Source organism: Passer domesticus, chromosome 4, assembly GCF_036417665.1.
Source record: "Passer domesticus isolate bPasDom1 chromosome 4, bPasDom1.hap1, whole genome shotgun sequence".
Lineage (NCBI taxonomy): Eukaryota > Metazoa > Chordata > Aves > Passeriformes > Passeridae > Passer > Passer domesticus.
This window is the reverse complement of record NC_087477.1, coordinates 56315959-56342534: the sequence shown is the minus strand read 5'-3', so window position 1 is coordinate 56342534 and position 26576 is coordinate 56315959. Positions and strand designations below refer to the sequence as shown.

At 36.8% G+C, this 26576-nt stretch overlaps 1 protein-coding gene across 4 annotated transcripts in view; it reads right to left on the bottom strand.

Annotated features, from left to right (window-relative positions):
* Positions 1–26576, bottom strand: part of DLC1 (DLC1 Rho GTPase activating protein) — a 209179-nt gene that overhangs the window by 89056 nt on the left and 93547 nt on the right. The window contains exon 1 of one of the 4 annotated variants that reach the window (XM_064418076.1): positions 7984–8297. The exons of the other annotated variants lie outside the window; for them this stretch is intronic. Coding sequence (XP_064274146.1) covers positions 7984–8098 — 115 coding nt within the window. The 5' untranslated portion in view covers positions 8099–8297. Of the gene's footprint in view, positions 1–7983; positions 8298–26576 lie in introns of those variants that run through there. 4 annotated transcript variants of the gene reach the window in all.

Sequence of the window (26576 nt, the reverse complement as noted above, 5' to 3'; positions counted from 1 at the left end):
AATTAGGTTTAGGCATGTCTGTAAATGCAAAGTTCACAGGGTTGCCATTAATATTATCTTACATCCTCATTTCCTGTTGTCTTCATAGCTTAACATGTTTACTTTTAAATTAGAACATAATTAGAAAATCATATAGCTCAGTTTTACTGAAAATAGCAGCTTGGTGAAATGCTTCTTATCATCTGGGGCTGACCTTCCCACAGACTGCATATCCTGGAACAGAGTATTGTAACAAGAGAAATCAGTTCTTTTGGATCTGGGCCAAAAATTAATTTAATTTCTCTGGTTGCCCCCCTCCTTTCCAGCTCTTTTCCCCCCTCTCCCCAGCAACACTCACATATGTGAGCTGGAGTTAAGAAGTTTCAGTTGGTAAACAAAACAAAGACAAAACTGCTAAGAAGTTAATGAAAACATCAGTAAGTCATAGCATCTGGATCTCATCATCCACCTCTGACGTAAGGAAGATGTCCAGATGTTAGCAGAACTGTAGCAGTTGAAATATTTTGTGAGCAAGACTCCTTCCAAACAATCAGATACAAAGCAATTCAGCACTTTCAGCAGTTTTTAGGAATGTTTCAAATATATAGTGGTCTTTTAGATGTGCAAAAGGCTGCTCAGTGCCGAAAGAATACACAGTCTGGGGAGCTGGGTCTGGGGATTGTGAGCCTCTGCTTTTGGTAAGTGCACATGAATGTTCAAAGAGCAGGAGAAGATGAGGCCTCCTGGTTGTCTGTCATTAGCACAGACTTCTAGCAGAGACACAATGCTACTTATCTGTGCTATCCAGTATTTAAGACTAGAGTTTAGCAATTTCCACAATGATGAATTACAAAACTGGGCCTGGAGAGAGCAGACCATAATTTTCATCTTTCTCACTCATTTTTAATCCCCATTTGACAACGTGTACCACATTTAAGCCTGCATGCTGAAAAATATAAATGATGAGGCTGATTTCCTAACAGGTGGCTGCCAGGTGTATTGCATTTTTCCTTCCACTCCTGTCGGAGCTGCCTGATGGAACAGTGACATTTTCTCATTTGGGTGCTCATTCTCCATGTGCAGAGTTACACAATTGCTCAGTTCCTCTTGGACATGATTTGTGGACAGCTCTGGGTGTGCCCCCTTCCGCCTTGACCCATGCTAATAAAGAATAATTTTGGAGTCCCCAGGAAAACAGTGAAGTTATTTCTAAAAATTCCTAATTGCTGAAGTGTCTGGGGACTGGATTCTTCTGCACATCCCTAAAATCTCAGGCAGGACAGGACATGGGCTTGCTGGCTGATTGCTGCAGTCCTAGAATTGGCTACAATGACTGCAGAAAAAACCAGAACACTGAAAAAAGGGTGTATTTCCATAATCCTCTCCAGCTGTTGTAGTCTGAATGCATGAGGATTTTGTAGCAACCACTTTTACAATATGCTTAGTATACTGTGTTCTTCTTATTGTAAACTTGGACTAAGCAGTGCCATTGTTGTTGCCTGATTACAGAAATGGTGGAGATCCATGAGATAAATGTTTAAAATTTCACTAATGGAGGAAAATGGGAAAGTCATATGTAAAACTTTCCAATTGTCCAGCCTCCCAACAGTGCAATTTAGCTCAGTTGTATGAAAATGTCTATTACAAATAGACAAGGTGACAGAGTATGCACATGTTCTCTTCTCTTTGAGAGCTTCAAACCTCTTTGATATTAGACTTCAAATTAGAAGTGTGAGAGGGTTGGAAAAAAGACATTCCAGTAGCTGAAAATAAACACCAGCTTCACATTACAGGCACCTACAACCTTTTTGGCACTTCTCTACATTTTCATCTAGAGAGTAAGAAATTAAGAAACAGAATATGGAATAAAAACCTAATGATGCATTTAATTCCCAATGCCATTTTGAGAGAGTATTTTGACTGAAGGACTTTGCCTTAAATGAATTGCAGTCATTCAATGATAAAAACACCACTGCTAAAAAAGGCATACAATACTCCAGATATCTTGTTGGAATTTAGTGTGGCAATATTTTCAAAAATTAGACAAGCATGTGCTATTAATGAAATGTATTACTTCTGGTTGCATTTGATATCTGAATTTGAAAGATGTGAAGAATAATAAACTACAAGAATGAAATTGATGTTTTCTCAAAAATCACGCTTACACTATAAGCTTTTTTAGTAATTATGTCAATAACAGCAAATCTTATGAGCACCCTCAAAGGGAGGGAACTGTACATGGTAATGATATTCAACCATTCAACCAAAATAAATTATTCATATGTTTTGCACTGGATGTGCTACACTTGCTTTATTATAGATACAGCTCCTTTAGTTATCAGATAATTGTTATTTACTGCTTTCCTGCTTCTTTTCCAGAAATTATGCTCTATTTACAAATGTGTATCAAACCAATAACTGATTATGCTGTACATCTTGGTAGGTGGCTATGTTTAGTATTTATATAATAGCCTGAGTAAAGTACCAAACCTGTAGGAGATTGCCTCCAGATTGGGGGTCAGTAATTTCCTAAAAATGCTGATAGAGACAAACAGTGATATATCTGAAGCTGTATATCAAGTGGTCTTGGGTTCTGTAACATATCCATTTTCTAAGACCTTATTTCACCTACGCACACTGTAAATCTTTCTCCAAACTCAGAACAAAGCAAACACTTCTAGAAGTAATTTCTCTTCTGCATGAGCATAAATTTTGAGGACAGTTGAAATATAGTGCAAAATTCTTCACTTAACTTGGGGCTTAAAAAAATTTCAAAGGATAAAAATTCCTTTCTTTCCTTCCTTTACTTGCTATAGACAGCTACAGACATGCTTTGAAGTATAAGCAATATCTGGGAAATGTTTAAGACTTATTAGATATATATACTCACAGACTTCACAATCTGTACATGAGTATGTTTTAAGGCATCAGAGGTAAGAGGAAAGTACAAGAGAAAACAGCAATTATAAATCCACTGGAAATACAGGGATGTTGATAATGGAGAACAAATTAGGCGTCAACAAGAACAGAGAGTATGCAGCAAATGCACACAGTGTTCCTTGACAAGTCCTGCAAATTGATAATGGCCAGTAGAAAGGAAAATTAAATAATAGTATAATTTTAGCTAACCATCATAAAGTAAAGAATAAAAGGTCTACCCAAAGGGTCTTGCAGAAAACTTTTCATTAGGAGACTCAAAAATAACCCAGCCTGTACTAAAACCATGAAAACTAGATGAAAGTTGACTGATAGTCTTCTAAAAGTAATCTAAATGGAAATGAATTGTTTGATGTAATTACTTTTACACCAACCCCAGAGTTCTCTCTTTGGTTATATCTTTAGCAATAGCTTACAAGGACATACAGAATCTTTCTGGATGATTCAAGTACAAGAAAAATAGGCATAATGAGAATTGGTCTGTAACAGATCTTGGAAATTGAGCAATTTTGCATTCCTTTGGCAATAAACAGAAAAGAAAGCCAAGAAAAACAATGGTGGCAAAAGCCCACTTAAGTAGGCTAAAAGGTATAAATTAAATACACTCCTGGGGTAAATACAATATTGAGAAATTTTAGTGAACTTTAAATTAGAATAAAAAAGACAATTGAATACAAGAAATGGTAAGTAGGTAAATAAATAATATAATTTCAACTAGAATGGCTGAAAATTTCTTTTTAAAATACCAAGTAACAAATTTTTTACCTCAGACTTTCAATAGCTAAGCTACTGCAGCAAAACTATCGGTAATTCACCAACCTCAGACTACCTACACTTTATTTTTTTTTCTATAATACCAGAATTTCAGAAAACAAAGTAAATCTTGCACCATAAAAAAGATCTTTAATTTAAAAGAGAGGCAGATTAGTAGTTGTACTCATGCATTTTAAAAAATGCTGGTGAAAATGTAGACACCAGATCTTTAGTTACGTTGTATGGTGCACTTAATGGCTCTTAGTACAATGCAGATAAATACTACATTGGGTGATGTAAATTCAGAAAACAGTGAAGACACTAGGAGTAATCTGTCTAAAATGTTTTGAGGGTGTGTGCATCTGAGAGCTGAGAATTATGCTTCCTCTTCTGTGAAAGCTCATTCTGTGCTGCTGCCCTTGTGCATGAAATCCTGGTCTCTTTGGGAGGTCTGCCCACTGAAGAAGCCAGAATGTTCTTTCCTTCTCAGCTGAGGATATGGACTGACATTTGTAAGGGGAATTAACTGGGAACTCCAAATCTATTTCTTGTGAATGCAGTAAAAAGAAAAGTTACCATTACCATTGCCTATTTAGAAGCTCTGTCAACTTAAGTTTTCTTCTCTCCTTAGTTCTTATTTTTTGCTGTTCACGCTATTATCTGTTACCCCAAATTTCTTCTCACCTCTAGTGGGCATTTTAGATGTCCCAGAAATTGAAAATATTTAATGATTTACCTAGTGAATAATTTTCCACATTTTAAGATCACCAGATATGACTATATACATGTGTCTAGATGTCATTTTTCTACGTAAATCAAGAAAGAGGAAAAAAGACAGAGTGGAAAACCGTGATCTGTGCTGCTATGATGTGACTGTGATGATCTGCAGCTCACTGCTCCTCAGGATAGATATTTTATAAATATATACCATATTTATATGCTATACCAAATTTATACAACAGTAACAATGTATCATAACATGGTATAATAATATTTGCATGAGTGTGCTCCATCCCAGCAGGCTGAATCACAGGCTGCTCTGCCACGTGATGAGACAGCACAGGCAGTAACTCAGGCCTGGTGCCAGGGTTTGAAAGCAGCATCAGGATGCTGCTCTACAGTGCCCAGTACAGGAGAGCACACAGAGGTGACCTGAGAAGGTAGGCTGCATTCATTTGCATTCCTTTACTGCACCCACTCAAAATCAAAGTGTTTTTAGCTATAGTTAATTTACTCCATGCAATTTTAACAGCATCTCAAACATTTCGGATACCTTTTGTACAGGACTATTGCTCACTTTCTTTTAGTAAGACTACATGATCACAGAATCCTAGAATGACAGAGTGGTTTAAGTTGGAAAGGGTCTTAAAGATCATCTAGTTTCAACAACCTGCCATGGGCAGGGACAACTTCCACTAGACCAGGCTGCTCAAAACTGCATCCAGCCCTGTCTCAAGCACCTCCAGGGACAGGGAGCAACCTGTGCCAGTGCCTCACTACCCTTATAGTACAGAATTTCTTCCTAACATCTAGTGTAAACCGACTGTCTTTCAGTTTAAGTCCGTTACCCCTTGTCCCTTCCCAGTATGCCCTTGCGAAAAGTTCCTCTCCAGCTTTCTTGTAAGCCCCTTTTATATACTGGAAGGCTGCTACAAGGCCTTCTCAAAGTCTTCTCTTCTCCAGACATTCTTATCTAATGGAAAAAAACCATTTTCCATTATATATTTTCTACTTAGGAAGTAGATAGTACTCCCTGTTTGATGATTATATCAAATTACATTTCATGACATGCTATTTCTGTGTGCAGGCTAGAAGGAGTTTTTGAAGGCAAAACATTTACTTTGTCTTGAATATGCCATGAAGAATGCATATTTCAGATTTTCTTCTTTCTTTTGCAAAGAATGTGCTTTTCTAAAGGCGTGTCCTGATAACACAAATTGCTGATCTAGGAGGATTTCTTCTTTCAGTGTCATGACCCTTCATGACCGTTTTCAGGTAGTCAGCAGTTTAAACTGCTGATATCCCAGAGAACAAACAGAACAGCAACACAACTTGCTGTTTTGTTTCTCTCCCTGAATCTCTGTTAATCATGAAGTATTTTCTGCAATACAACCTAATATCTACTCCAACGAATTTTTAGGTTTTCTGACTGACAGCAGCCCAAATATACTAGTGGTCTGACAAGTCTACATCACCAGCACAGCCTGGAAAATGGAACTGTCACAGTTTTTAAGGGTCCTCTAACATCTAAGCCTTGTATTGATAAAAACTGTGATGGCTCATAACCAGCTGCCAAGTGGAATAAAAACATGCCGACCCTTATCAGTGCAGCTAAAGGGGCTAAAGGGTTCACGTTCACTCCCCGTTTCTAGGAATGTGACAGAGTCTCCAGAAATATAATTAGCAGTTGTTTAGCCTCCAAATATTTGATAATCATATGCAAGGTTAAATATATACATTTATCAAGTTCTCTTTGTATCCTGATAAAATCTGCATACTTTCATATGTAGGTCACATTCGGAAGGTATAAATTACATATCATTAAATGCTTTCCTATGTCAGCTGATGAGAGGGAAACAATTTTATAGAAGACAGTTGGTAGCAGTTGTTGTATGTGGACACAGGCCAGAGGTTCTTGGAGTCTGTTGATGCAAATGCCATTCTGAACTTAATGATAAATTAAAAAGCTTACTTCAAAGCATTCATATAAACATCTCCAGCAGGTAAAATGGCAATGAATCTCAGGGTAAACAAGTATCCAGCTGACCAGCCAACATGCAGTTTAAACAAAGGCTGACTTGGCCCCACTGGCTTCCCTTTTATAGATCTGTGTAACATCCATGCCTTTTCACTCAGAATTTCTTTCCTCTCAGTGCTTCTTGCAGTGGAGTATCAGCATTGTCCTGATCATCAGGACCTGTGTTGTGACTGCTGCCCCATGTCCTGCAGTGGTTAAGGATACCAAAGAATCCCCGTTTTATAACACTCTTTTGAGAGATGAAGTGGACTGTCTGCCGAGTTCTGTTTGCTGTGAAGAGAGGTTAATGTCTGGTGCTTTTATGACACTGTCATATTTGTGACCACCTACAGAGCACTAAAGTAAGTATGATGCCCCCATCTCCTGTGACCATGAGCTTTTACTGTAAAACAGTGCAAAGCTTGATTCCTCTGCCTAGGAAACTCACTCTCCTTTGCAGTCTATGGGAATAGGCACAGAATTAATCCAGTCACTTATACACGTGGGCAGAGCAAGGTTTTTATGAGTAGGTCTAATTCAGAGCAGATTTTGCCCACGTGTTTCTTTATAGGCAATGGCCACTCACTGCCTGATTACCCAATGTAATCAGTTTTGGAATCAGTACTCAACCAAATGTCTGTTGTGCACTTAGCTACTCTTATTTCTCCAAAACGTAAACGCAGGAGAGTGATGCAAAAGTTCAGTTTACATAAGTAAGCCATAAAGTCTGCCTCTTGGTCATCTCATCCGATCTTATCATTATTCACATTTCTCCTCCCTCCTTCCTTCCCCCTGGAATAAACCACCCCCACTGTAAGTATACAAACAAACCAAAACAATCCCTCTGGCAGTCACACCCATTGTACATTTCTGCTGCCTTTTTTGAAACCTCTAAATGCTGCAAAATAAAAGTAAAAATCCCAGCAGGGTAAATGAGAAGCATTCAGGTAACAGACAATAACAGAAGAGAAAAAAAAAAGTGAGTTAAATTATCTTCTTCTCCAGCCCTCTACTACGTTCTGCACCCAGTTTTTGAATATTTGCAAGTCAAAATAAAAATGTGGGCTGAAACTACATAGATGGCTGGTAATTTATATCTCAGAAGCTTAGCTCTGGCATACCTGATACTCACTTGGAGCTCACAGCACTGAAATCCCTGCCAGAGGAAATACCAGTAATTGCTTAGTGCACAGCCCAGATATTCCAACTGACACACTCCTTGGCTACAAAACGCTCCGTAACGCAACTCACTGAAGCACATCACAGCAGTGAAGCACAAGGTCTGACCTGAAGCAAAATAAAATGCTTCAGCACACTTTAGTCTGAGGAATTTGTGCCATAATAACGAACCAAAATTCACTGCTGTTCTGCTTTTAACCGAAGTTTGTCTCATCTAGTTAGAGGAGCACACACAGTTCCACCCTAGCACAGCACAGATGTAACATGACACACAAACAAAAGGCTGGAGAGATACTCAGAGGCTACATTGACACATATGCAAATGATACCACTAATTACTGCTATAGATTTTGATCCCTTATGAATTTTAAAATATATTTATGTAATGTCCTTCTCACCTGCCAGTCGTCTGTCTCTCGTGTTTTTCCAGATAACATCCAAGGCTCTAGCAGTGGAGTCCCTGATATGATCACTAAATGATCTCCTCAGAGGGGCTTTCACCGGGTGATGCATAATGCAGATCGATCACACATCCAGGTCAAACGGCTGTAGCTTAGCCCCAAGAAAAAGGGCATTCTCTGCCCGGGGATCTGTTTGGATTTCTCTTTGCCAGGCAGGCAGGTTGTTACTTTATATAATTTGTCATCAGCCTTGTGGAGCTTTTCCTTGAAGAGTCAGGCATTGCAGTTCTCACTGCGGATGCAGGAAAGCTCAGACTGCAGCCAGCCTACTGGAAAGCTGCCAAAATCTTACATCTGGAACAGTTTACAAATGAGCTAACGATACAGTCATTTAGATTTGGGGCTTTATTTGTGGATATCTATAGGATTCTAGCTTCCTGTTTAATCAAATAACTTACTAGGCACATACTTGCATGCTCATTTATTACGATAATATTTCCCTGCTTAGCTGATATTTCAGGTAATCTTTCACGTTTCGACATGAAAAAGGTAAGAAATAGAAGAGAGATAAAGTAATTTTAAATATCTAGAGATCAGGCATTTTATTTTGCTACCATATTTTTTTTGCATTTTACCCTAGTTAAGGCAGAGAATTGGGCCTGATTCTGAGTTTCCTATATTTAGTATTTCGTGACAATACACTAATGAAAGGAAATAAATAATGAGAGGAAGAGGGGAGATAATAAAAAAGGAGTGGGAAGTATGTCCCCACGTCTTTGCTGAGTGGAAAGATAAGTTCCCATATGAAAAAATATTTATGAATGTAACTGAGATTAATAGTCACAGTAAATGAAGCCATTTGACCTTGCATATTTTGACTTTTTAATTGATTACTGTGTCCTGTGGCTTCCCTGAGGGAGAAAGGGAGGAATAAAGGAGCGCCTGAGACTCTCTTTCCCTTTTAAATACTATATGGTAATGTGTGAAGAGATGAGAGATACCAGTTTAAAAACCTAATCCCCTCCATTATATGGGAAAGCAAAACCTGTCAAATAAAGTTGTCTTCATGTTCATTCTACAGGTAGTCCTTAATTTATTTTTTTTTACAGCAACTACAGCTATTAATATCAGATACCATTATTTTCTATAGAAGTATTATTGTTAGAATTGATTGATTAACTTCTTGCAAGGTTGGCATAGAGAGACCAAATTACAGAATTGAGAGTTTTAACTCTTAACAAAGGGATTTTCATTCCCTTTAAATTTCTTCCTAAGACAAAATAGTTTTCCTTTTCATAACATTAGATAATTTATTTCACGCTTTATTATTTGTTGTAATTTTTTTTCTGGTGTCTTCTCAGTTCCTTTCATTTTCACTAGTCATCATTTCCTTTAAAAGAAATCATTATCTCATTTTGACAATGAAATGAAATTTATGGGATTTGCAATAGTATAACTGAGAGAATAACTGGCTCACCATCTATTTAATGCAGATCATAATTTCTTCCCATCTAGGCCTTAGTCTTTTATCTTTATAGAGCATCTGCAAACACTAATGTCCTGTGTGTGTCTTTGAACAAAACAGCAGCGAGTGATCTCTACAGTTTTTTAAAGCAGTTGCTTTCCTCATTGCACGCCTCCTTCTTTCTGAGGCCGGATGGAGAAAGAAGCAGCCAACTCTCCAGAGAAATTCAATATGATAACACACTCTTGCATAGTTGTGGTTTCTTGTTTCTTGTTCCTTTTTTTCTTGGTTGTTTTTTTGGTTTTTTTTTGTTTTGTTTTGTTTGTTTGTGTTTTGGTTTTTTTCTTAATTATTATTCTTACAAAAATTCCTGGTAGAGCAAGTGCAATGTTTGCACAGGCAAATCCTGACATAGGCTTACCTAGGCAAATACTGACACGATGACCAGAGCCCAATGTATCTGTTTTGAAACACGTACACTCTGTTCAGATGAGATCTGCTGTTGTTGCTATTAGTGAACAGCTCAGAAGAGCATATTAATTTTTAAATGAAGATGCAGTAAGTGATAACTTAATCAGGAGCTGAATTTCTCTATTTTAGAAGGCAACAAGGGTGAAGACAGTCTCAACATGGTTTTAACTACCACTGGCCATGTCTATATTATCAGCAACTTGGCTGAGAAAGAATGGATTTATACAGCAAAATAAATGGTACCAAAGTTTAGACACATCTCAAGGTAGAGTTACTTTGAACCATGTCTGCCTGCATCTTGTGACCTGAATGAATCCTTGGGGTTTCATGATTGGGTTGGAGATCACTGGCAGACTACCAGGCATCTTTTGCCTTAGTTTCATTTGAAATCCTACCAATTCACATGCTCCAAGACTGCTTGGAGATGTGAACCATCGAATGGTGTTGAGGGAACCTTTTCAAAATCATGTGCCTAGTCCATGCTACAATGTCAATAAAAACATGCAGACTATTATTCATTTTAGAAGCTAAAACAACTTTAAAGAATTTAAAAATAAAATCAGCAACATACATGTATTTCTAATTAGGGTTTGATTCTTTGAGAGTTACTGTGAGTTATATTACACATGTTGACATAAATATATTTAAAATATTTAAAATGGTTCTTACAACCTGTTCAACAAAATGGTCTGGAAAAGGGCAAAGGGCAAAGGAGGAATAAACTGTAAAGAAGCAGAGAAATACTGCTAAAAGTGTTTGCTTGTGTGATGCTACAACACAAATAAATAGGCAATCTAAGTAAGATTGTGTAAAGAATTAAATGTCAGAAAATTTTTAATGGGCCATGGTCAGGTAAATAATTAGATATAGATAGGCAAGAAATATGGATAGAAAATAAAGGACATTAATTTTAGAAAAATATAGGCAGAGATATAATGGGGAATACAGTTAAAAGCAAACACATATGGATCAGCAAAGGAAATCTGAGATTCATGACATCCAATACATTCACAAAATGAGATAAGAATTTGCCATGCAATATGAAAGCACATGATTTTTAAGGACTTTTTAAATCATGTTAAAAGATGGTATCAGGGCAGAGCTGTGCTTCAATCTCCATTCTTGCATCATTTAAAGAATGCTCCTTTACACTCAGTTTTGTTCTGCACCGCTCAATACCCACATGATGCTGAAAAGGCATCCACGAGCCCAGTGTACAGGCAGCTGGTGGCAGCAGGACCAGGGGGACAGTGACAAGGAGTTCTGTGCTGGAAAACACCCATGTTCTCAGGGGAAAGCTGCCGAGCTGCCACCACCACTATGCCATTATTCTTGTTGAGAGCCCTGCTCTGAATCTCAGGCAAGCTCCTCCCACATTCCCAGCTCCTACTGCCCGAACAATGTCTGCTTATGTGGAGATATTTTCCATTTCAGCTCAGGCTTGTTCCTGCTCCCCTTGAAGGTGTAGCTGTTTTCATGGAGACATGTGCCTGAATCACAGGCCTGCAGTTACTTGCAGATTGTTTGTGTGGAAGAACTTCCTCCATTTCTCTGATAAACTGATGCTTACAGTCTGAACGGAGAGAGGGGGCCACTGGTACCAAGTACACATGGTACAGACCTCACCAGGTGAATCTATGATGTTGATCAACATGAGTGTACTAGATTAATTGGTTCTTAAACCAAACAGCAAACTGGAACACTGCAAATGACATTAAGGGCAAAAGGTTTTGATGTTGAGATTTACGGGTTGGCAAGGAATGTATTTTTAAAGAAAATGGAAAATGTTTTGCTGCTGTATTTGACAATGTACTGGAAAATCTCCTGAAAACAAATACCCTTTCTGTAACTGGGAAAAGGCACCCTTCCATGTCTTACATCTACAATTCAATTAGCTGGATACAGATGTTACAGCAAAATGCATACAAAAATAAGCAAAGTCCTAAACCACCAACCAGTGTCTGGGTAAAATTTATGATGCAGCTCTATCTTTTGGCTTCACTGTGCCTGGAAACTTTAAGAATGACCACAATCAGAAACAGGTTTTTGTATTTGAATAATTTTGTATTTGAATAATTTTGGTGTTGACCACAGTCATAGTGCAGTCAATATTCCAGCTGTCTTCCAGAATAATTTCATTTTATTTAGCGTTTTCTGTTTAATGGATGAGACAAAAAAAAAAAACCAACCAAAAAAGTAAATTCTTGAAAAAGGGATTGGCCAACAAAGATGGGTGCTGAATCAAAAATAATATGAGGGGAATCTGAAGGAGAGGGCTCTGTTGCTGACAAGAGGGGACTGCAGCAGCTGGTGCTAGGGGGGTTCATGCATGAGGAGCAGCATGCATACTCAGGAAGAGTCTTTGTGTTATTTCCAGAAGCAAATATTTAGAGGGACCAGACCCTACCTTCCCTGCCCTGCCAGCCCTCCCACCAGCTCAGAGCAGCTCCACCCCTGACTCTCCCAGGGCAGTTCCTTTCCTGTCCCCCAGGTCTGGCCTGCCTTGGGACTGCAACCACTGACTTGTCCCACTTCTTGTTTTGGAAATATTTTTAGAAACCTCTTGTTCGCATAAGCAAAGCTGTGCCTCTCCAATCTTCCTTTCAAGGCTGAATCTACTTGTAAAGTGCTGCTTGTCGTTCTTGAACACATAATTCTCAAATCAGCCAAGGGCAGGAGGCAGATGCTAATTCCCTATAACCTTACCCTTGCTCAGCACTTCCAGCTGAAGGACCTACTTGCCAAACCTATCTGTTTTTTGTTCTTTAGTGGTTCTATCCATACTCTGCTCTGCAAACATAATACCAAAGACCAGACAAAATGCATTGGGTACTAGGATGGACAGGAATGGTGACACTGCTTTTGCAAGATGTACACGCTTTTTAACCTCATGCCGTGGTCCAGACCTCTATTTTTGAACAACAAGGGTGTATAATTTTAAGAAAGAAAATGCTCAAAATTCACTCACCCCAGCAGCATTTTGTGATGGAAACTACAGCTGTTGTTGTTTTCATGAACTTTTTGATGTATTAACCTTGAAACTTTCTTCTGGTGGAAGACTGAGAAGCTTTTGTCAAAATATCTACCTTAATTAGCTTTTGTTGTGAGTGCTAATGGGTTTATATAAACTGAGTACTGTAGTCTTCTAATGTACATCCATGAGTCTCAAATTAAACGTGATCTCAAATAAATATTAACAATCTTCATGGTATGATTATGGCCCTGCTTTGTAAACAGCCCCACAGCTTAATTAGAGTTCTGTGCACTTCAAAGTGCAAGCTTATCTGGCTGTTTCTGAACTGCTGTCTCACTATCACTGTGTGCTCCAAGAATAATAAATAAACCAACACAGGAACGCAGAAAGCATTCCTAATCACAGCCATAAATACAAAATAATAATTAACTGAATAACATGAAAGAAATATGTGCTTCCAGTTTCATTTTCACATTTCCATTTTAACCTGATTTTAATGTAACTGATTATAAACTATTCTTACATTATTTAAAAAAAAGCAACCCACAAGTTCTGCCCCTGCAACCAAATGTTTTCTGAAATACTGCATATTGAAGAAAAAAAAAGACACATTAGTGCTGGTGGCATAGTTTAAAATTCAAATGAGAAAGGAAGTGTTAAAGCTTCATTCTGTTTAGCCATATGTGAGGCACCTGCTTAGAGAAGTTTATGGGAGTATTAATCTGTGGGAGTGTCCAAACACTTCCAAATATCTAAACTTGAGCAACAGAACTGTCTTGGTTATAAAATAGTTGATGGCAGTAAGCTGTGAACTGAGATTAGCTTTTAGCATTAGCCATGCGTTATGCTTCACCACAGCAGAAGAGTATTAAACAGCATTGTTTCTCCTTCTTTGAGTGACCTGACAGGCAAAATCCCCATACATAGCTTTTTGATAACTGAGTAATACATTACAACTTCACTGGTCCCATCACTGGAATTAGAGCAGGAGGAGTACAATTTCACAGAATAAAGGCATGGCAGAGGGTACTTCTTTCTTTCCAGTAGAAACGCAAATTAGGCTGTATGTGAAATTGCAGTAATAGAAAAGTGCAGAATCCACAAAAAAAAAAAATCCCCAAACCCCAAAGCAAAACAAACAGCCCATCACTTCCAAAATAACCCCATCCAAAATAACTATTGTTACTTCCTATTCAAAATCTTCTCTACCGTCTTCTTTCATAATTGCAAATTTTCCTTCCCTCTCTTCTGTTTTTTCTCTTTTCCACTGTCTCTATCCCTCCTGGTCATACTAAGATGGTAAGTTCCTTCAATTACAAATCTTCCTCTTCAGACATCTCATACAAAATAGCACAATAAGATATTGAAGAAATAAAGCCTTTAAGCTAATCTGCAGTGACCAACATGAACAGTGATTGTGAATAGAGCAGATTTGGTTCAATGAGTACTATATGATCTAATGGTGGCAGACTGGTGTCTGTGTACAGAACAGGGAGCAGAAGGGGAGGGTGAGGAGTGTTATGTGAGCTGGACTCATCGAATTCAGAGGGTGAGCATGGAGATAATTCAGAGTACAGAGATCGTTCTGAACAGAGAGATCAAAGAGCGGCAAGAAATTTTAAATCAAAGTCCAGTGCTTGCAGGGACAGATGGAAAATGCTTATTCCTGAGAAGATTTAGGGGTCTCATGTAAGTCATCTTCAATTATCTCTGCCCTGTGTAATGTGTGTTTTATTAAGTGATGCAAAAAGGCAGAGCTGTCTTCCTGCCTTCTCATCCCTGCTGCTACCACTGCAGCACTGTGAAACACAATCTCTGCAGGAGGTTTGTTACTGTGAAGACAAGTAGGATGCAATAACCATCCCTGAAATGCTTGTTTGTGGCCTCATTGGTAGAGAAAACAGCAGAAAAAATGGATTTTTCATTGGGAACAATGATCTAGAAAGTAGGATCTGAATCTAAAGTGAATAGAGAGTAACAATACCTATTTTTTAATAGTTATTGGACAAAGCCTTCAATACATTTTAAGATTTCACTAGTTAAGGCACTGCTGGACAGTTTGTTAATAGTAACTTCTCCTTGTGTTGCTTCTCGTGCAAATGTTCATTTATGTAGTTAAATTGGGGATTTATTTTTGAAGGTGCTTAACTTCCTCAGACTCTGGCTTTCTGTTTGAGGTATCTGTCATGCTTTAACTCTTTGTCCTGGAGTTCTTTGTGGCATGACTTCTTTGTCTTTTTCTTAAAAAAAAATAAATCAAAAAGCAAATCCATGATTTTTCCAAGTGTTTCATGCAATTTTGTAGGATATCTTTCTTCTGGGGTTTGTTATTTGAACTGAAATCTTGCTGACTACAAGTTCTAATGCCTAACCTTTAAAAGATAAAGAATCTAATATTTTGCTTTACCTTTTCTAAGTTTAATATATCACAGATGCAAGTTGAAGTTTTATAGGGACTATGTCAAATATAATTATCTGGAAGATTAAAGTAATCATCATCTCAACTGAAACATACATTCTGTTTTCTGTAGGTCCTGTGAATACTGAATGTACACAGCATACTGTAAAAACTTACAAAGGAAATCTAAAACTCTAGCTAAAGTTGTTATTAGATGTTAACATTTCATATTTACTCCATGAAGTCAGCAACACTATTAAATGAGGTTTTAATAAGACACTGGTTTGCTATTCTAGGAACTGGATTCCTCCATATCTTTGCTTAATTTATTTCACAACTAATCATTGAAAATTGCTTCTGCATGAAATTTGCTGTTCCTGCTGGCATCTCTTTTCAGCCATTACATATCTGCCTTCTGGAGTCCCAGTGCAGCATGTGGAAACTCTTCACTTAGAACTCAGAAGACTGGATGTGGAAAAATAGTGAGCTTGGGGAAAAATAGATGATTTGGAGAAAAGGAGGTTGACAGGACACAGCAGTATTTAGTTTGTCTTTTATGTCCTGAGACTATTTACTGGCTGGCAAGTTCCCCTAAATTATTTTAGTAGGTCATTTTGTTAGTATATGTTTAGTAAACTGTATACTTCACAGCCTCAAAAGCAACGTGAAATGTGAACCTTGTGTTTGTAGGGCTGGCAGCCTGATCTGTATTTTGCTATATCTGACCTAATGTTTTTCTATTGTCAAGTAATTTTGAAAATAGACATAGACGGTGGCATCCCCATATGATGAAAATTATCTGCTCTGCTCTTCTTCAATCTGAACATACTTTTGTAATTTCTTGTCAAAAAAAGATATCTAGTTGATGAGGTGAGTCACATAGGAGAACCTAAAATTCTATTTACCTTCTGTAAATTTAAAGTTTTTAGAGACATCATTATAATAATGAATTTATGAAGTTCTTAAATAAAATAAGAAATATTAGTCTTCTACTGAGGTTCAATGAAAGATATTAATGGCTCTGAAATAATCCAAATCAGGCCTTGAAAAAATAGATTTAAAATAGCAGCTGCAACACATACGTGGAAAAACTACTTACAAATCTTGATGTGCACTAGAATTAAGTAAGTACAAGTGTTTCTTTAAGTGCTTCATAGCAGAAAGGGGGAGGGAAGCAATGAAAGACCTGGTAAAATATAGAAGTTACTTCATATTTATGAGTAGATGATGTAGAAATTCCTTGAAAAAATGTGGTATTTGGAAGAAGGGAATAAAACACTCCCAAAGAAGTTGAGGAGGAAAACAGACAAGAAAACAAGGCTTATACCTGAGATTGATAGGTTAAGCTAGTATTTTAAAGGCATATTTATTAAAAAAAAGGTATAGGTGAATAATCTTTTAATGCATCTATATTATAAAAAATAACTATTATTTACTTTCTCAGTATTTCCATAAAGAACAACCAGACATACTCTGTTTGGCACAAATAAATTGCTTCTCAAACTCAGCATGTAGTTTTAATCTCTCAAATACCACAAAGACATAAACAAGATTTGAATTAATTCAGATAACAACAAAAATTATTAAGGGGCTGGAGAGTTTGATTTACAAGAAAAGATGAAAACGTATTCTGCTCAGCCAAATGACAGCTAATAATGCAGGGGAAGAGTAATGATAGCGAGCGAGTATTTAAAGCATGAGAGCATCAAGGAAAGAGTGGACATGTTTTAAAGTGGCACAAGGTTTCAAAACACTGACTTGGTATTAGGGAGAGTATCATCTGTGTATGGTTTTCCTCCAAACTAAGGCTAATTAATCTGTGGAGATTATGTACAGACAAAAAAAAAAGTGTGTACAGAGGAAAAAACCCTGTGCAAATGTAAAACAGAATGACAAATGTATCAGCTGTGGTGGAAGTCCAAGGTAGTATATAATTAAACATAGGAGTTAGAAAGATCAAAATGAAAAAAAATTAAATATGACAAATGAGCAGAATATAATGTTAGGGAAAGCCTATATCAGTACCACAGTACATAACTTCTTTAGAAAGAACATCTTCTGAAAGTAGGTTTGCTTTGCTCAGAAAGTTTTGTAGTTCCCTGAAAAACTGCTCCCCCTTCCCTGTGAAAAAGGACCAGCTATTCAGACATAAAATTTGTCATAGCAAAACTTCACTCATAACTGAAGGTTTAATTAAAACATAGCCCTGTTTGCTGGTAACTTTCCAAAGGCATATAGAATATGTGTGTCTTTATGAGATGTTTGAAAGATACCCAGGAGATTTTTTTTTAATGTTATTGGTGGTGTTATTTGTGTTCTACAACACTTTATGCATAAGGAACCATAATAAAGAGAAACATTAAAGTTCTTCAGAAGATGCAGCAAAATGATGGCGTGTTTAGATGTCAAAACTTAGACGTTGCTAAATTTTTTCAATCCAAACTTAGTATCCTTTTGTCAAGTACTGGAAAGATTGCATATGGAAGCACTAAATATTTCTTTACATTCAATGAAAACTTCCACAACAAATTATGGGAGAAAATGTACTCCTGTACAACAAACAAGTATGCCCTTCTACTCTTGATGTACTTTTCATAAAAGACTGATTAGAGACTGTTTGAAATTTGAAGGGAGCAGCTGTCAGTGTACTGATAAAAAATTTAAGCTTGGATAACTGTCTATAAAAGTCAGGAATAAACCAAATATATTTCAAAAGTTCAAGACTTAAATCTAAACTGTATATCAAAATACATAAGAAAAACCAAAGGGGCAACTAAGACCCAGGTTTTAATATAAGACCTTCAATACCAAACTTTGAAAAGCTTTGTTCCTATCAAGTCATGACGGCTCTGAATTTCAATTCATAGGACTAGATTCAGCTACTAATTAACCTCATTTCAACCTAATCAACCTAGTTATTTGCTGAAAACCTCATCCTCTATGTAAGAACTGTAAAATTTCAGCATCTGGACAACCAAATTACTAAACAATAAATTCTAGCACCTAGGATTAATAATAATGTATCATTTAAAATACATTTCAAGAAAGTTTTTAAATACATCCTCAACAGATGAGGGTGTATTTAAAATATCAACAGGTATTAAAAATTATTTTAGATCAAAGATAAATTAGATTTTATATTTTGGCCTTCAAAGTTTAAACACCTTTTACTAGTCTTCATCTAGAGTAATTATGCCATTTTTAAGGCTTGCCATACCTTAGAATGAGAAGACTGCAGAAAAAGTTTTTTTACTCTAATTTCAATAGAAGACCTTCATATGTACATTGTCCATCTGTGCCCATGCATTTTGTACAATGCTTTCAGTAAAGTACTACTGATGATCAACCAAAACAAGGTGTCATAGTTACTTGTGATGTATTAAACATGTATAGCTCACCAAAATCCACTGCATATTTTGATCGTGAGTAGATACAGTTTTTCTCTCTAAGAGGCATTACAAAGTAAATGTAAATATATCCAAAAGAAATCTTTTCTATTTGACCAAGGAAGTTTAGATTGTATCAATTTTTTAAAACATTGCAATTTCTTCTGTAAATGCCTTGCTCACTTGTCAGATCTAACTTCATGCTAGTTGCAAAACTTCATAATCTGTTGAAAGTTAGATGTTTCCATACCCTTTTATGGAAAAATGGACTTCATCACATGGCTGTGCATGGTTTGGAAAGACATGAATGAATCTGTGGAACTCGAAAAAGGTCATGCAAACCTTTGAAAATACTATATTCTTTTTATCAATCACAGCCCCATGAAAGGAGCACTCAGAAAAATAAGACCAGCTCCTAATATCTACCAAGCAAGGAAACTCAAAAAATGCCATGCAAGTGTGGGGCTGAAGTTTGAAACAAAGAAATGAACTGTGCATTAACAGCAAGCACATGCTGACCTCAGTCCACTCTGCTCCTCCTTGCCTGAGAACCAATGTGCTGGATTCCTGTTGGGCAAAAAATGCTGACTTATTCTGAAATTCAGTGTCTAGTGTTACTGTAAACACACACTGCTTTTACAGTTCCCAGCAGAGCACTCTCTGCACCAAGGTTATATGATCTTTATGTCCCTGAAAGGTAATAAAAGATGTTAATGGTGGGGACCTCTGTTAGGAATGGTAGCCCTTAGCAAGAAGAGGAAGGACAAGAGCATGGTAATATATCAACAGTCTATGTAAGACATAGTTTGATTGTGAATGTGTGATATACCTTTCAAAATGCTAAAGGATTGACAGAAAAATCAGTTCAGCTGGAACAGATTAGGGGACTAATACAATGGGCACAATTACAGGTTGGAGAGTCACTAAAGGCAGTGGAAAAGAGGCAAGTCACACGTACCCAGAGTCTGGGTGAGGATGTCTGTGCAGCATAGAGGCCAGCACAGCAAGCACTGTAGAAGGGATGGTAGAAGGGGAGATGTTTATTCTGCAAAAGACAGTCTTTAACAGCCTCAAATTTCTGAAGAAACTCCAAAGTTTCTATTAAATAAGAGAGGCTGTTGTAGTATCATCTGAATGGCTGTGCAGACACATAGTCCTAATTCTTGGTCAGTTAGAATTGCATATTTTAGTATTTAAACACATTTTCTACACCAAATTCTCTAAGCCTTGTGCAGCCTCGTTAAGACACTTATTTCCCAAGAAATAAGGGCAGCAGAGGCTGCTACAAGAAATATTTCATTCTTCCAAGTCTTTTTGCCTGTGTCTCTTATTGCACCAAACTGTCCTCTCATATGGTACTGGGGCAAATGTTTGCACAGCTTGCTGAAAATCTGCTTATTAAAACAACATAGGGTAAAAAATAGACCTAATATGAATAATTTCAATGATTCAGTTTACAGCAAATGGTTGAATTCCTGAACTTAGAAGGCAGTGAATAAAAGTTAGGGATGCAACACTGTGACTCACCTTCAAAACAAAGCTCTCTTTCAGGCAGTTACAACTTTCAATCTATTTGTGCTAAGGTGAATCACAGTCTGGCCCACTGAATACATGAAGAGGAATATATATATATTTTGCAAACATAGCAGATTCATGCATAATGAAACCCAGGAATTACTGCTTGAAGTCTAAGCCAGACTATAAATTCCATTTAAAAACTGACAGCATGCATTTGAACACAAATCTACATGTAGATATGTAGCTAGACAATTAAGACAACTTTTAGGGATTCATGTGCCTAGCTCAACATTTCAGGTAGATAGACTTCCTAGAGGTGACTGAACACACTACAGCTGATTGCTGTAACACCAAGAGATGAAAAATGAAGTATAGACACTACAAGAATGTGAAGAAAAGTATTCAACTCTCCTTGAAGAGCTCCATGTTCTCCAGTTGGTGAGCTATTCTACATGAAATAGGAGATAATTAAGTGTGCTCACCTCGTTGCATATTGAATGAACACTCTAAAAGAATAATGAAAAAATGCCTACAGGAAAGGTAGACAAAGGAGACAAGACATCCACTTTATGAGAATCAGTAGACTCTATTGGCTGCTATATATGCTAATAGAGGAATCTGCTTGTGAGCCTTTGTAGGTGCTACTGAATGAGGAAGTTTCATTCCAGGCTCTGGTTCAGACTCTAAATATGCTTTCTGGTCAGCTCTTGCTGGGTGGAGAGTGTATGACAAATAGCCCCAGGGGAGCTAGATTTCTTTCCTAGCTGTGAGGAAAAGGCTTGAAGGAATGGAAAATTATCAAAGAGAAAATATGAATGAAATGAATTTTTGAATAGGTGTCAAGAAAACTTAGCAGTAGATAGTAGAGACAGACTTAGTTTGACAGTTTATCATAGACTGAGTAATTTCTTTCTGATGATTGTGCTTGTGAATATGAAAATGCTTTGAAAAATGAGCTGGAAAGACTCCCCTATTCAAGTGACACAACATGACCTACAGTAAGATCCTAAGCTATTCAAAATGACTGGAGTTAAGCCAGGAGTATATTTCACAAAATAAGGAAAGTGATTCAAGAAAAAGAATGCTGGGTTTGTTATTCTTGTTTCTGTGTAAGCTAACTAAAAATAATATTATTAAAAAATACTGGACACACTGTGAAAAACTGGTTTGTTCACTTAAAAACTTTAGCTATCCTAGAAAAATTAACTATCCCTTAGAATGAAGATGTGAATTCACAGTCAGAGGTCTGACAAGCTTGTTGGGGTCAGCTTTGGAACTGGAGGTTGGAAACAGCACAGACTTTCCTTGGGAAAATCCACCAGGAGATGTTTGGGGTAAGAAAGTGAAGACAGAATGGCTTGGAGAGGAGCATAGAGTCAAAGGGCCAGTAGACAGGAGCCCAGCTCAATCCTGATTGTTGAAAGTGGGAACAAAGTCCCTATTTTTTTGTGAAATTCATTTGGGTATTAAATCCAGAAAGCCCCAAAATGTCCAGAATAAATTATAAGGGTGCATAGGAAATGTAACCACGTCTCAATAAAAATGAATTAGTGACCTACAAGGTTTAGCACATTCCTTCATGAATTAATACTGCTCTCAACAAGAAGCACTGTAGCCTAAGGTACACACTCGTGTGTGTCCTTTCACATCTAACCCTGAAAGGACACACACTACTAGGAAGGAAAAAATACCATATTGCATTTTCAAAATCAGATAATCAGATATTACAGAAATTATGACAGTTTAGTCATAATGGTATACCTATTTTCTAATGTCATTGAAGAACAGAAATATGCCTCTTTGATTTTCTTACAATAATCTACTTGGATGCTCTTCAGGAATAAACCTTAATTTAAATTTTGGCAGCTTTTAAATGTGAGTTTTGTGTTAAGTGCTCCTCTGAAGTTATTTTATCCCTCAGTTACAGTTTTATAGGGTCAGCTGATGGTCTCTGTGTTAACATAGGGATATTTCTAATGTCTAGGAGTATGAATTAGCTTTTTCTTGATCAAGGTAACTTGCTCCAGAATTTTTACTATTTATAGCATAAACCAGAGAACACAGCACACTTTTCATGTTTCTTTAAGGACTGTTCTGTGAATGGGTGAGTGTCTAATTGCTGTAGGCTCAGGAAAGTAATATGCTTTTGAGTTCACTTGACAGTCACTTGACTGAATCAGTGAAATCTGCTTCTTATCAGTGAGATCTGCTGTTCAAAGGTCCATTAGGAATAAAAGCAAATTCCATCCTGACTCCTGCTGTGTGAGGACATTGGTGAGGCAGTGCTTACTCAGTGCTGATAGGGTTGGGATGTTAAAAGTGGGGTGGTTTTCTGCTGAATTAATGTGGAGCCCTGTACCCCAGCTTCTTTATTCTCTGTCACACACATGTAAGGCTATCTCAAGTTTCACCAGTTTGTTGTTAGGTTGCTGATAGAGTGAGCATTCATGCAGACAACAATTTGCATGCAAGGTATAATTATGGCTACAGTGACTTCCACTTACCCCTTCTAATAGCTCAGCATGGTTTGGGAGTGATAGATGAGTAGCAGTCTTTACAGTTATGCCTGGGATTATTTTGCCCTGACATTTAGGCTAGCAGCTGAAAATAATTCATGCCCCATTTTCCAGGTACTTGTAACAGTGCAGCAGTATAGCTAATTTTCACTGTTTTTTCTTTTTTCCCCTCCTGAACTAGTAACTGTTGCATGATAGGTAAACAATTAAAAGGCAAAAGTGCAGTTATCAGATTCAGTTGTCTATAAACAAAAGAAATTTAATTTCCTAAATCTCCTTTGCAGCAGAAGTTCAAACATAAAAACCTTGAAGGCAGTTTGTCAGGAGGGAAAGTGGAGAGAAGAGGTAGGTGAAAGCAGTGGTTCAAGTTCTTATGCTAGAATGTCACTGAGGTGTATTTTCCATGCATTACAAGAGGTAAAGACCTTTCCACTGAGAGGAGGATTTGCTCATAAATTTTTATTTGAATCCTCTAAGAAAGGACTAAACCTGGAGAAGTCTGTGGTAGACAAAGGATGTCAGAATGAATTAACCTCTTTGACCTTTTCGATCAAGACCACTCAAGGAGAGTAAGTGTGAATCTCCTACCATTGCTGGTTTCAAACACTCCCTGAATCTTATCTTCCAAGAATTCTGTCTTTTCTAGAAAACTACTGGGTGACATGAGCCAAAACTCAAGCAGGAAGAACAATAACTAAAGAACTGAAACAACTCTGTTCATGTACTTGCGTCCTTCTCTTGTTTATTTTTTCAGATGCTGCTCTGTGACTGTGTTCATGAAACAGGTGCCCTTTAAACCTTGGTGACTGGATGTGTGCCCTTCTAATTATTTTGTTATTTAGCCCATACCTTCTTCTGACAATGAAACAAACATCTGTGACTTGGCCCACAGCTCATTTAAGAGAGAAAAAAATCCCAATTTTGGAAGTATTTGGTTGTGCTACTTTTTTTCTGTCATAATTATATTTCTAAATCTATCTCCTGGATTTCTAAGTAGAGAAGCAAAGAGAACTCATAAGCAATTGCATAGCACTATATAGGAAAGAGCCAGAAGGGAATACAGGAGGCAATTATTTTCTGGTTGTCTGCACTGTGTGCATTTGGCCGATACTTAATTCAGATTTTAAGCAGTGCTGCTTGTGAATGGTTCATGGCAAATAGTGAATTTTGGTGCTGGAGTGTGTCTAATCTTACTTCTATTTGCTAAAATCAGCTAGAATTCTACAATAACAAAAAATGTACCTCTCTGTTATCTTTGACAATTACAATTTTTGATCTCACTGCAATCTACTAAAATAATTGTCCATACTGCAGCATGCTACAAAGATACATTGTCTTTTGTTTTTTTCCAAGTTGCTTTATTTTTGAGGATTTATTTTTGTTTAGAGAAACAGGTAAGGAAGCTTAAATAACACATCTCAGGAAATGAAATGATCATTATATCTTTAGGTGAATTGGAATGCTCTTCCATTGGAATTGGAATGGTCCTAAGGGAGAGGTTTAAGTTAGAGTCATGGGAACTGGTGAACAAAGCACCAAAAAGCATGAAACCCCAACACAGATGAAACAAAGATTTTCCAGATGTGGAATTTTTTTCTATGATCAGTAGAGTTAGCTTAACTTACATAAGCTATAATGATTATTTTGAGGAAAAAACCCCAAAACATGGCTTATTTCTTATCTCTCTCTTTTAATAGAAATAAATGCAATTTTCTTTGCTGAAGATTTTTATCTAGATTTGCTTTATGAAATGACATCTGTTTCTTATTTGTCTTAGTTTGTCTAATGTGGCATACATTGCCTCTCTGGAAATGCCTTTGAAATGTTTTGCAAAAGTTAATACATGTAGCAACTTCTTAGACTGGAAACTTTCTTGGTTAGTTTTCCAATGTCCATTTCCTCATTAAAGACAAAATGATGCCAAGTTTTGATGACAAGTGTAATATATATATCTTTACAGTTTTTAGTGTGTTCTTTGGTTATGTTTGTGTTTTTATAGTCTTATGAGATGCACTCATATTTTTCTCTTTGCTATTTACTAAGCTGAAGAATTGCATTGATTTACTTGATTCTGATCATCAGTTAGTTTTCTGCAAATTTTAAGATCCCTCTAGGTTTTGATAGAAAGTTTCCTAACATCTAGACATCTTTTGCTGTTGTTGTATAAATTATATAGGATTCTTAATTTAATGATGGATAATTTGTACCATTTCCTGGGGGAAAATATGCCTCTTACAAAACAAAAACAACACCCATGCTATAAAATATATTTGGTGTACATATTAGGACTGAATATTCAGTAGACTTTTACTACAAAATACCAGCTTTGATCCATTAAAATCAAATTCAATATTCAGAGAATGTATTGCTTTACCAATTTGGCATTCTAGGCAAGTTTTGATTTGGTGTATAGAGGGTTATGATTTGGATGAGTCCTGCAAAAGACATTGGTAAGAACTTCTATTAATTTGATTGAAGAAAGTGTTATATTTATTAATTTCTCTGTTACTAGTTTGCTTAGTTTTTTTCTAAAGCTGTGTATAACTTTAGCATCTTTAGTCTTCTGAGGTGAGGAGCTCCACAGTTCAGTTCTTGATTGTCTCCCCCTGTTTGTTTTGAATCTGCCACCTCTATTTGATGTCCACTCATTCTTTTACAGGAATAGAAAAGGAATTGCACATAAAAGTCAAATGTTTATCCAAACAGAGTTGTAAAACTTGGACAGCTGTGGTAGTGGGAGACAAAAAAAGATGAGGTGCAAAAACTAACTGTTGAAAGGAACAGCAGATGTTAAATCTGTGACTGAAAAAGCCAATACTACTTCCTAGCTAGAAGAAAATCCTACTCTAATTATCTTGCCAGGAGCAGTGTCTTCTACATCATCTATTGTTATTGTCTGATACTGCAACAGCTCATTGAATGTCTGCTAAAAGGCATTTTCCTATGAATGCTAGGTTGGATCCATGGTTCAAAACACAAGACCAGACTTAAGTCCTAAGGACATTCTGTATAAAAAATCACTAGTCTGAAATCTTCTAAAATGGGGAAAGAAACTTTAGGAAAATTATATAGCTTTCATTTTCCTGTCACAAATTCACTGACAATGATGAATTTATTCCTGATAAAATTAATTAACCTGATACACATGCTAAAGTTGTACCAGACCAGGTATATGGGTTACAAATGTGGAGCAGACACTTGCTGAAGGACACTTGAGCTGACACAAAAATGTTATCTCATTCAAAGGCTTAGTGTGAGCTATACCACCAAAACAAAGCCTTGGCATTCTCTGAGCATTCTGTAGTTTTATCCCTGTTTTGAGAGCCTCCCATTGTAACTACATGAGAAAAATATTTCTGGTGTATTGATGGATTCAGTATTCTATGTTAACCAAATGATAGATGAATTCTTGACTGAAGTCTCAGTCTTTCTTTTTTTTCCCTTGCAATATAAAAACACATCCCAGGATAACACTGTAAATTAGACACCTGCCTAGAGGATGTTATCGTTTATTTAATTATTTTCTTTGCCTTTTAACAGATATTTCAACCACTCTTCTCTAATTTCAAGCCTGCGTTTTGATACGTATTAAAATTCATGGTTACTTTTCTCTTTACCTTTCAATTCTGCTCATAGACAGCTATTCAGATATGATATACCTGGCTAGAACTCTGAAATTGGTTACCAAATATTTTCTTTCTTTTAGGCCAACATACAGCAGCAGGTGCAACTCAATCCAGAATAGACTGGGATTGAAATTAATGACCTACCAAATTAATTAAAGAGAATATTCACATGGAGAAACTTTCAGAGAAATAATTTTGGACTGGGATATTACAAATCTGTACTTCCAAGCTTAGTC